Below are 12,621 nucleotides of genomic sequence, written 5' to 3'. Positions count from 1 at the left end.
AAGTAAAGTTAGCAAAGCTTCCAAAATTTGATTAGCTGAGCTATCAGGAGGGAATGATATGGGAGATTAATACGTTAATCTATTTTGAATTTATACAGTGTAATTGAGAAAATGAAAAGTGCAATCTGTGTTCAATCACAAGGTAATAAAGTGCATTGTATTTGGGGTACCATGATGAAGTGCTGACTGGAATTTAACAGAATACTATTCTTGGGCCTTGGTCTTTCAGGGCATCAGGCCTGAAACTGTAAAGAAAGGATGGCTTTTACTGAGACAAGTCTTGGCCTGGGTATTATCACTAAAATATTTTCCTTTGATTCTCACCACAACCCCATGAGCAAGTTACCAGTATCCTTATTTTTATACATGAGCCACCAGATTTACAGTGGAAAACACCTTGCCCAATGTAGTAGTGAGTAGTGAGAGGCCAGGTCTGTCCTAATGCAAAGCCCGTGCTTCCCCCCACAAAAGAGCTAAGGAAGAACAGAGAAAGCATCAAGGATCAAGTACAACAAGATCCAGAGACACACGTGGGCATCTGACAGGAGAAGCTGCTTAAGCTGAAGAAGTCAAAACAGCACAAAGTGACAGCCACCCCTGCCACAAGCCTAAAGGCTGTCAACTGCAGGTGTCAACCCTGACCACCACACAAATGGGAAGAGGTTACTGGGGACCTCGAGTCTAGTTTCCCATCCTATCTATCCTCTCACAAAGCCCAACAGAGTCAACTGAACAAGAAGTGGGCTTAAATCCCAGATCTGCAAACTAGGAGACGTTTTTTCTCTACCTATTGATTAATTTTTCCTTTATCATTACAGGCGTACCTCAGAGATATTGCGGGTTCAGTTCCAGACCACCACAACAAATCAAATAGCCTAATAAAGTGAGTCACACAAATTTTTTGGTTTCCCATACATGTAAAATTTACATTTACACTATACTATAGTCTATTAAGTGTGCAATAGCATGATACAGAATACAGTACAGGATATTATTGTAGAGAATGTCTAGTACTAATTTTTAACTGAAGAATGTTTTATTTCTTGTAGCACAAATGAAGTTTACTTGTAATATCTATAGTAAACACATCTAGGCCATGCTTTGTTTTACATCTAATAAAATTAAAAAGCATAGATCATTCTTTAAAAGAGAATTTAATGTCATCAGCAAGGAAAAAGGAATTTTTTGGTTTTGTATGTGTGCAATTTGATTCTGCATTTCCTTTAAAAAAAATAAAGCAGCTATTAGGGCAATTACAAAAGTCTTTACTTAAACAAATCACTTTGGTTAAAACAAAGGAGAAATATTTAAAGCTTATTTTATATCTATAATATCAAATATTAAACAGTTACTATACATTGAATATTAAACCATCCGAATATTACCAAGAAAAGTTTTAAAGACATTAGGAAGTGCTGGTGTTAAAATGTTAAGGGAGAAAAAAGAACAAAACAAAACACAACACTTTAAAAGCATACCTGTTCACCAGTAAAATTGTGTAAGGAGGACATATTTTTCCCATCATAAATATAAACCTGTGCAGGAAAAACAAAAGCATATGAAATAGAGTAAAATATAAAACAACCCAGATATTTTTAGAAAACACCTTTTAACTTTCCTACCATTCCCAAAGTCCTTGCTGCTCTTGGAACTCCTGAAACAAAGTCTGAAAAGAAAAAACTTAATTACTCATTTTTAAGGCCAGTATTGGCAACTGCAGGAATAAGTGGTTATGTCAGAAAGCTTTAAGTGTTATTTCAGTAGACAATGAGTAAGAGATTTTAAAAACTTGGTACTCCATAATAAATGAACCCAGCATTTTTTAACCACAAAATCAAATCTTTACGAAACATGGAAAGATTCTTGAGAGCCTCAAATAAATGCATGTGTGCCCTCGAGGTATTCACAGTCTTGTGAAAGAGAAGAGACAAGAGAAAAGGGCTTAAGAATGAAGAAAAGCTAAATATACAGTAATGAAAGATAATTCAGAGCAAAGTGAAACAGGGTAGAGGTGGCAGTGGCACAGAAATGTGATCAAAATCAGGTAGAGTCTAGGATCCCCAGATTGAGCTCTGAAGATAACAGACAGAGAGAGGATGGGGTAACAGCCTTACTGACAGAGCTCGGAAGGTTACAAATTACGGGCCTGAAGAAAGAAGAAACTATTAAACTATGCCTCTCCAAGAGAATGAATCTGCTGAAATCAAGAAGGAAGGAGCTGAAGAAATAACCGAAGTGCTGGGGGCTGGAAAGGAGCAGACAAGAGGTCACTGAGGCCCTCAGCCCCCTTGGCTGCTGGAGAAAGTTTACCAGAGACCAAGCTCAATTTCAAAACTCTTTAATTGTTGAAATTTTTCTATGCCACTTGTTTCAAATGCTTAGTCTAATTTTTTAAAAGAGGATTAAATATAATTCAAGTGCATCATACCATCTATGCCATCACCGTTGAAATCTCCGACGGCCACTGAGTAACCTAAAGGGGAACCAAAGGTAAGACACCTTCAGGGCAGGACTGGTTATCTTCAGTGTACTTGCTGACTAAGCTTTCCTGGAAAATACCTTCAAGTAATTTCCTTTAATTATGTAATATTTTGTCCTCTAGGAGTAATAGATTCATATGTGTGTGATAAATGTATCTCAAAGAAAATAATGGAGTTAAATACTTAAATAGTATATCTCTGTTAGAAATATAAACCTGTTTTATCGACTTTGCAAAGGAGTCAGTTAAAAGCAGGGTAAATTTGCATTCATCATAAAGAAGCAAGAAATAACAGGTTTTCTCAACCAGCAAAATATTAGTTCTGTCATGTATATTTGGTTTAATGAATATGAGAAAGTTAAAGAGAGAGAACAAAAGTTAATAAATCCTAAACCAAAACTGTAGTTTAACATAGTGAATAAAAGTTCAGGAGTCAGACTGCCTGGGCTGGAATCTCAGAAAAAGCAAGTTACAAGTGAGGGGCTTTAGGCAAATTATTTTGCCTCTCTGTGCCTGTTTCTTTATCTATAAAATGGGAGTAAAACAGTAGTACACTTTCATAGACCTGTTGTGAGGATTAAATGAGTTAATACAAGTAAGCACTTAGAACAATGCCCAGAATGGACCAAGCATATCTTAAAGGTTATCTATTATTATTATCATTGTGTTAATAACCATGCTCTTAAATTTCAGTTGCTGACATACAATATAACCTAAGTACTCATAACAAATACATTCCTTATATTTTAAGAAAATCTTCATCTATTTCACATAAAAGATTTTCCTACTGAAAGCAGCATATGTAAATACAGGACAAATCCACCACAACACCAGAAAATGAATCCATATTTTGATTTTACCTACCCAAATAACTGTCATCAAAAATAGCTTGTGCGGTCCGAGTTGCTAACTGGTTATTATACTTGATGCTATAAACTTTGGGGTCATATTTAGATACAATTTCTGCTACTTGATCTGAAATGAGCTGACCTGAAATAAATATATAAAATAAATTATAATTTGAAATGTGTGGACCTGAAAAAAATATATAAAATAAATGACAAGTTTCTAATGGGAACATTATGACACAGATGATGGATAGCACCTGCATGAAAGAAAATAGATTAGATATGTCTTTCTAATTATTAGCCTTAAATAACTCTTCTTCATAATACTAAATCTGAAATTTGATTATTTTTTAAGTCACAATTATTTCTATTCAAGCTAGTACTTAAAATTAGTCTCTGCTAAAAAACAAAAATTTAAAAATTCAGAATTTGTTTTAATTCACTAAAAAAAAATCAATGTTAAATAAATGGAATCATAAAATCAAGGATTGTTTCCAAACCAAATTTCAAATTAGAACTTGAAAAATCTACTGAAATAATAACTTTTACCTTCATAATAATTTGTTAAACTGATTTTTTTAACAAGTTATTTGGACACTTTTATGAAAGCAGCCTGAATGAGTGAGCTCACTTTTCTTCCCAACCTTAAGTTATTAAGTACACAAGAAATCCAGACAACTACATAAAAATCGACTGCCTCCCTGCCCCAAGAAAGGTTGTTTGATTTATCAAATGCCACCTCCATAATATATGAAAAATAATCTCATTTCTGCTATTTCAGAAAGAAAATCATAATAGCTAAAGATATTAATCTTGTTCCAATTTTTCCAGTCACATAAGCTGAGTTTGTAGGGCAGAAACACTTTTTGTCTGGGTCACTACTTTACCCTCTGTGCCTAAACAGTACCTAACACATAGGAGGGATTCATTAAATATTTCTTGAATCAAAGAACACAGGAAAATTTATCATGTCTTTGGAATAAAACACCATTATCATTTTCTCTATTCTTACAGAGACAATTCTGAGATCTATGGAAAAATTCATCCTAATATCTTACCTATTCACAGTGAAATGTGCTGATTTTAATCTTATTAAAACAAAATATTCTCTGCCCAGTCACTGAGTTTTCAGTTACATATTATATACCATTTATAATAAACCTCTAGTGAACATAATATTAATAGTATCTGTCCTAATTTATAATAAACAGGAATGCATACATTGTGCATACTCAAGGTATTAAAAGAACAAGTCATTTAAACATGTTCACAGCTGTGTCTCTTAAAAAGGCAGAGTTAACAAGGAGTCCTGACTGAGAATCGCAAAATCTATCTTTGGTTCCCTCACATGCTCATCAGATACTTCCCTCCCTTCCACTGAATGACACACCTAGCAGTAAAGAAGAAAAATAAATCCATGTTTTATAGCTAACTAGAAAGCATTAATATCTATTTTCTTACATAGAATCAGAACTGCTATTTTAATTTTTACCGTAAAACTGTAAAACTCAAGTATAATTTTCCTAAATCATTTCATTTTCCAATAGAGGTACAATTCATAGAAATTCAAATTTTTCAGTTTTAGTATGTTTCTCATACTGATGCTCTTTGCCTGATTTTTCTTTTTCTCCTTTGCCATCCCTTCCAATTTTTCACTTATTCCCATTTCTCATTCCTTCTTATTTTCCTTCCATCCTGTTTTCCTTCAGCAAATCTCTTTCTTTAGTTTCCCTTTCTATAAAGCAAAAGCACGGGTTTTCCTACAAGGAAGCAAGTAAAGAAAGCAGAGTGCAGAATACAGAAGTAAAATTCAGAATCAGAAAGTACTTGCAAATCAATATAGTCATAGATTTTCCAGTTCTTCCAAATATTGACAATGCTTGAATAACAGAATCTGGTAAATGGCACTTTTTAGCAGAAAATAAACATGTGACTATATTGACTAAATAAATGTGTCTCTAATGATAAATGAATCATAAACTAAGAAAATAAGCAGATATAGTTACCTATTTTCAAACTGTCAGCAAATAATGATCTGTTATACATTTGTTCAAATGGTAATTTTATTAGTCCTCCGAAAATGACTAAAGAATGTAGTGTTTTATCTTTACATCAATCGTCAATGCCAGTTTAATATATTCTTTTGAAACTTAGTAAGATCCTCTATTTTAAAAACTCCCCAAACACAAAGAAATCATTCTTGATGTCAGTGATTAATGAGAAAATAACCATTTAAATATTTTAATGTGCAAATTCAAATTAAGTTTAAAACCATGAGCTTTTGGAAGGCCACAATTTACCTATTACAAATCAGTTCCACACACTTCCTAATGCTTAATTACATCATTTCCTCTAAAGTACAGAGACGAAAAAGTACATATCATAAACAATAAAAATAAATTATTTTATAAATTTACTTTATAATTTACTTTTAAAATATTCAGTTTATTTTCTACTAGGAATATATATATAATATATATTATATATTATGTTATATATTTATATATTTTACATACACCTTATATGATCTTATAGTCCTTTTTTAAAAAATTGTATACAGATAGTGATTATACATTTAAATTTTATTTTTCCATTTCTTTGTTTAAAACAATTTGAAAAGTCTCATAGGCACATGATAAGCCAGATGAGTCTGAAACACAGTCATTATTGGGTAATTTTTAAAAGATTAACCTACCTTGCCAATAAAAGCTACCAGGACCACCAAGAAGTACTCTGTCAGCCTAGATTAAATCAAACAAAAAGATACATATTTTAAAACAGGTAGCTTTAAAAATGGAGAGCAATGTAATAAACATAAAAGCTACATATACAAGTATATATGTATATATGACATATATATGCAAATATATACATATATCAAACATGTATATATTAAAGCAAACAAAATCATAAGTCCTAAACTCATCTAATTCAGTAATTTTCACTATACTTTTTCTAAAACACAACACAATAAATATCAAAAAGGAAACTTATAATATATTCACTTAATATGTGAAAATATACAAACATATATATACATATAGATTCGTAGATCTTGGCTGCTTCACACACTTGGTATGAAGTGCCATCAGCAAAGTATTATTGGTTACTGTAAGAAAAAAAGTCACTCCTTAATTCTGTATATTACATTTGTGACTACATAGGCAAATTTCCTTTCTAATAATCATTAAAAATTTTTCAGCTAAAGGAAAAATTTTAGTGTCTTGCATATCTAAACAAGAGTGAGGTTAGAGGGTAAATTTTTCAGGGTATATTATATATACAAATTATACTTGACTAGCATTTCTTACATCTGTAACAAATTATAAGTATCTAATTCAAGGTAGTTAGTGTTTGAACATAATATTTTTAAAATTTCCTCTTGCTGGAGGTAAGAGAAAATTTTTCTCTCTCTAAATGGACATATAGCCTTTCAAGCTTTCAACAATCTCTGGCCATGGCTATGTAAAAGATATTTCTAAGTTGTCTGCTTTAAAATGATACCATTTTTCAGAAATGAGTTGAAGAAAGCAAACAGTTAATATAGCAATGACTGTTCATAGTATGGGAATATTTCTGGGGTTATAGTTGTACTGGCATAAGGACAGAAAATAAGGACACTTTTTGCTTTAATACAACACCTATTTGAGAACACATCATATGAGTTGAAACCTAATATGCATTAATATACTTTACCTCTCTTTGTTTTGCTTCCTTAAATTTTAAATTATAAGTAATTATGAATAAGTTTTGAATTATGAATTTCAAATTGAGTGAATTAAAATCAATTACTTAATAAGGAGAGTCAACTATAATTATCAGTACCTAATCTAGGAAAAAAATTTTAATAGAGATAAAATACAAATTTTAAAAAATAAAAAAATGCTTTATTAGTTTTTCTGAATCATGATTATAGTTTCTGTTGTTTTAATAAATTTAAGGCACTTCTGCTTTCATTTTCTAAGAAAGCCATATTAAGCTTTCTAAGGAAGCCCTACTTTTAACCAAGCAATGTATTTTTGAGACTTCTCTAGGAGTAATTAATAGTCTCAATTTGATATTCAAAATGTTCATATATCCCACAAAAAAAAAACCACACACACACAAAAGAAAATTACATAAAGAAAAGTACTTAAGAAAAATTTCCTTTGAAAATATAAATGGAATTCTTATTTTTAAAAAATAGATTAAAAACTATCAACTTTAGAGAGCATATCAGCTTAGTAAAAAATACATAGAGCCCTGCATATGAGATTTCTTACAATAATTAAATTGCTTCAACTTTACTTATTGCCTGTAGGCACATAATAGATGGCAAATAAGCATGTTTTTCAACTTTTATGTAACTAAACTCTGATTTTGTAAGAAAGGTCCCATTGCTAGCTTTTACAAAAACTCAATTTCAGTCAAAAATAGAAAGGTTTAATAGTCCATAAATTTATCCAACTGGAAATTCTAATATTAATATTAAGTCATAACAGCTATCTATCTTCTACTCAGGAGATTTCCTACTGTCTTCCATTCCATTTTGATGTCTATTTCAAATAAGCAATGTCTCCTAGGGAGAGAATAATATAAAGCAACGGATATCAAAATGCATGGGTCATTTTAATTAGCTGTTTTCATAAAACAGGTAACAGTTATAGAGAATCTGAAGTATTAACCAGTTAATTTTTAACCATGGCTTACATAATAAGGTAGATCTGAATCTCATTCAGTCTTAAATGAGAACTTACTTTAGTAAAATCAATGCTGAATCCTCCTTGACAAAATCCCTGTCCATCAGCATCAATATTTTCTAAAATAAAAAGATTGGAAATATACACAAACCCCAAAACAAACAACACAAAACAAAACATGAGAAAAATCTGATATCACTGTAACTGTAAGATAATGTACTAGTCTCTGAGAGTGTTCATTCACTCAGGCACTTAATGACTTATTAACACATTCTAAAAAAGTTAGTATGCATGTTTATCAGCACCCATTAATCAGAAATGGCAACAGAGAGAGATGAAAGTACCTGGACCAGTCAGCAGGGGACAGAAAGATCACCTAAGATGGTGGATTTCAAACTTTTTATTTTTAACCACAACCCACAACAAGATTATGGTTTATATCATAGCCCACACAACCCAACATACACACATTATATTTCATTCCATTTTTTAAAAATTACTGGTTATGACTCATACTTGGATTTCATAAAACAAAGATGAGTTGTAATCTATGAGTTAAAAACTCCAATCTGAAATTTCTATTTCTTACTATTATTCTCCTACAGTTGCTAGGTCTTCACTAAGTTATTATGAATACTTATAAGGAGATACCTACATTCCTGATACATACATTTCCTATACATACATTTATATCCAACAACAACAACAAACCTGAAAAAAAGTAGTTCAGAATTTTGGGAGCTGGCCAGACCCTAATTTAATATTCTGCAACGAGCAAAATACGAAAACTACTCTCACAACACATTTAGAAAGTCAACTTTTTTAAACATGACACTTTTAAGTATTCTCCAAATGATAATAGACTCAATTGTTTTACTCCTTTATACTCAACTATTAAGTTGGCCAATAATAACTTACTCAATTATTAAATTGGCCAATAATAATTAACTCTAATCATGAGTAATACTGTACCTAGAAGGAACAGTGAGCCTGAAGACTCTTCCTTGTTTTATTTTGAGGATAATAAGTAACAATGAAAAACAGCTTCTCTTCAGTCATCAAGGAATTCTTGTAGTCAATGTCACAATATCTAAAGAATTTTGCTATAGTACTCCTGTATTTGCCACCCAAATACAGGAACCAAAAATATCTACTTTCAGTCATGAGGACAACTTGCAAGAATTTTTGTCAAATACTCCCATCTAAAATTTTGAACCCATTTTAAAACCTGGGAACTGCCCCAAGATTACACACTTAATATCTAAATTTAGAATTTTTTTTAGAAAATAGCCTCAAGAGTATAATGCTACCCCAATGTAAATTTTTCTAACCAAGAGGCAATGGGAAAATGCAGGGCTGGGGCTTCCAGTGTCTAGTGAATCATACTAAGGAATTCTGCTCTGACCTCAAGTCAGCCGTTTATTTCCTTTATTCGAGTTGCATCTGGGGAACTATTTCAAGCTATTTATAAAGACATCCTTTTTGGATTATCATACTGTACAATTATCTACTTTATTTGGTTTCCCAGAACATCCAGCTAGAAACATGACCGTCCTTTAAAATTTTAACAGGTACCTATTAAACAGTGTGAATGTAAAGAATTTTATGTTGACTATAATCTATTTCAGTGAAGGCTTTTGTTTTTATTTCTATGGACAATTAATACTTCTGCTATTTGTTAAGCCTGACAATATTGTAAATAATGTTACTGGTTATGACAGTAAGAGCAGCTAATGTTTATTAAGCCCTTATTGTGAGCCCAGTACCGTACTAAAGCATTTAAAATCTTTTAAAATCTATACAGCAATTCTATGAGAGATACTGTTATTAGTCACAATTTACATATAAGGAAACTGAGGCTCACAGAAATTAAGGAACTTGACTATGGTAAACCACCTAGTAAATAAAAGAGCATGGATCTGAGGTGAGGAGTGTCTACACCACTAGGCGGCACTATCTCAAGCCAGCAGTGCATTTATAATTCCCTAAACCATCAAGGGGAAGAAAAAACAAACTAGAAATCACAACTGAGAAAAATCTATGTGCAAATAACATTATCATCAGAAAGTAGACAGAAAGAACAAAGACTCAGTCTGAGCATGGAGATGAAAGAGTATTTAAATCATATGATTTGTGGTTCAGGCACTTTTAGAACAGAAAGACATTTAGCCTATTGTATAATGCCAAGAATGGTCATAGATACAGTAATGAGAAGCCAAAAGCAAACATAATCAGTAATAAGGTAAGTTTTTATAGAGCGTGACGTTCCATAGATCCATATAGGTCACATTAAAAACAAAAGCATGAGGTGAATGGACCTAGAGTCTGTCATACAGAGTGAAGTAAGTCAGAAAGAGAAAAACAAATACCGTATGCTAACACATATATATGGAATCTTAAAAAAAAAAATTGGTTATGAAGAACCTAGGGGCAAGACAGGAATTAAGACACAGACGTAGAGAATGGACTTGAGGACACGGGGAGGGTTAAGGGTACGCTGAGACGAAGTGAGAGAGTGGCATGGACTTATATATACTACCAAATGTAAAATAGATAGCTAGTGGGAAGCAGCTGCCTAGCACAGGGAGATCAGCTCAGTGCTTTGTGACCACCTAGAGGGATAGGGAGGGTGGGAGGGAGACGCAAGAGGGAGGAGATATGGGGATATATGTATATGTATAGCTGATTCACTTTGTTATAAAGCAGAAACTAACACACCATTGTAAAGCAATTATATTCCAATAAAGGTGTTAAAAAAAAAAAAGCAAACAACAAACAAATGAACAACAACAAAACCCACAAACTACCACCACCAAAACAAGCAGTTATCAAGAAGTTGGCAATGTAGCCCTACAAAACTGGCAGCCTCGTGTAAAATCAGCCATTGGGTTACACAATTTATTGAAGTATGAAGAAGACATAAAATACAAAAATTGCATCTCTGAAGTCTTTTGCCTAAATCAGCGTTTTACCAGCGATGAATCACCCATGACTATAGATACACAGGTTGTTGGCAGAGTGCAAGAATATAACCCAAGTTCTGAGATTCCCACTCTTGAGTGTTCTTCTCTGGGCAGGTTGCCCCTTGTACTTTGGGCCTGCAGGTAGCTTAATACATCAAAGGTTGAGCCCTGAAGTACATACAATGATCAAGAGATATCGAAAGCCAGCTTATTAGGAAGAAAGGCATTCACTTTGATTTTTTTTAAGATTGTTCTCTCTGCTTTTTCTAATATTTGAGGTATTACTATTGAGATCGGGGATCAGCAAACATCTTCTGTAAAGGGCCAGGTAATAAATGTTTTAGGCTTAGGGGCTATACAGTCTCTGTGGCAAGGACTCAACTCTCCCTTTATAGATAGCATGTAAACAAATGGGTGTGGCTATGTCCCAATAAAACTTTATTTACAAAAACAGACTCACAAGCCATAGTTTGCTGATCTGATTTGGATGTTAAATACTTCAGAAAATAAGGTTAAAATGTCTGTGCTTAAACCAAATAAGTGAAAGCATTATGAGCAGCTACATCACGCAGTCTTAATCCTTTAAATACATGTTAAGAAGAGAACTGGTCATTACTGAAGAGGCAAAATGATGAAAAATACTAGCTGAACATGGCAGTATATCCTCAAGGGATCATCATTAGAATGCTTGTTTTCAGAAGGGTTCTTGTCCTCTTACATCAGGAATTATCCAAATCTGCACTTGTGAAAGCAGTATTCTCTGTAGAAAAGTTGTGCTTAATACAGAGGAAATAGAAATGGAAAACATTTTCTATTGTTAGTAATACAGGGAAAAGATTCCTTTGGAATAAGACAGACCTGGGTTAAAATCCTCATTAGATCACTCACTACCATAAGATGTAGGGAAAAAATGACTTCAGTTGTCTGGATCTCAGTTCCCTCATGTATCAGAAGAGAATAAAGGTGATTTTACAGGTGTGTCCATCACATAAACAATAGGTTACAAGCCTGGCACACAAGAGTTTGCTCATCCTTCAAAGCTACGAAATTACCTTCTCATCATAGGAACATTTTTGCAATACAGAAATTAAAAACACAAATTTAGTCCTCACATTTTCCACATGCCACCAAAGACAACAGTACTATGACCAAAACACCAACAGAAGGTGGTGTAGTCGGACACTAAGGATAAAGCTGCCCACCTCCTCCGTTCTCGCAGGGTGTGCTTTCTGACCTACTCTAATAAAGTGGTTATGGGTACGTATCATTCTTTTCATGTTTACCTCCCACTTACAACAAGTAGGGCCAAGGCAGTGGGCTAAGAAATAAGTGTTTAATGAAATCATTTGCCATTTCTCAGAGGTTCAACTGCTTAGAATTTTGAAGACTAAATAGATCCTTCGGTGTCACAAGATGCCTAACATGGAAAAAAAGTCTAGCAATAAGAGTCTTATATGTTGTACTTTTGTTATTAATTCTCTCTACTACACTACCTGGTGACCAGTGGAACAGAAAAAGTAATGGCCTAAAAAGTGCTCCAGGTATAAACACCACACTGCATTTCAAGAAGCTATTTTTATGTTTCTGATATAAAGAGGATCTGGAGTGGTGGCCAATTCAACAATAGTGGAGAAGCAAAAGGACTGCAATCT

The 12,621-nt window shown here is 32.9% G+C and overlaps 1 protein-coding gene across 2 annotated transcripts in view; it reads right to left on the bottom strand.

Annotated features, from left to right (window-relative positions):
- ITGAV (integrin subunit alpha V) overlaps positions 1-12,621 on the bottom strand; it is an 82,955-nt gene that overhangs the window by 33,800 nt on the left and 36,534 nt on the right. For both annotated transcript variants that reach the window (XM_061185658.1, XM_061185649.1), the window contains exons 5-10: positions 8,064-8,125; positions 6,023-6,068; positions 3,344-3,469; positions 2,429-2,473; positions 1,623-1,666; positions 1,479-1,535 (exon numbers count right to left, since the gene is read on the bottom strand). In XM_061185658.1, the coding sequence (XP_061041641.1) occupies positions 1,479-1,535; positions 1,623-1,666; positions 2,429-2,473; positions 3,344-3,469; positions 6,023-6,068; positions 8,064-8,125 (380 nt within the window). The remainder of the gene's footprint in view (positions 1-1,478; positions 1,536-1,622; positions 1,667-2,428; positions 2,474-3,343; positions 3,470-6,022; positions 6,069-8,063; positions 8,126-12,621) is intronic.

Source organism: Eubalaena glacialis, chromosome 1 (assembly GCF_028564815.1).
Source record: "Eubalaena glacialis isolate mEubGla1 chromosome 1, mEubGla1.1.hap2.+ XY, whole genome shotgun sequence".
Classification (NCBI taxonomy): Eukaryota; Metazoa; Chordata; class Mammalia; order Artiodactyla; family Balaenidae; genus Eubalaena; species Eubalaena glacialis.
Note: the sequence above shows the minus strand (reverse complement) of the source record. Positions and strands in the feature narration are given on the sequence as shown.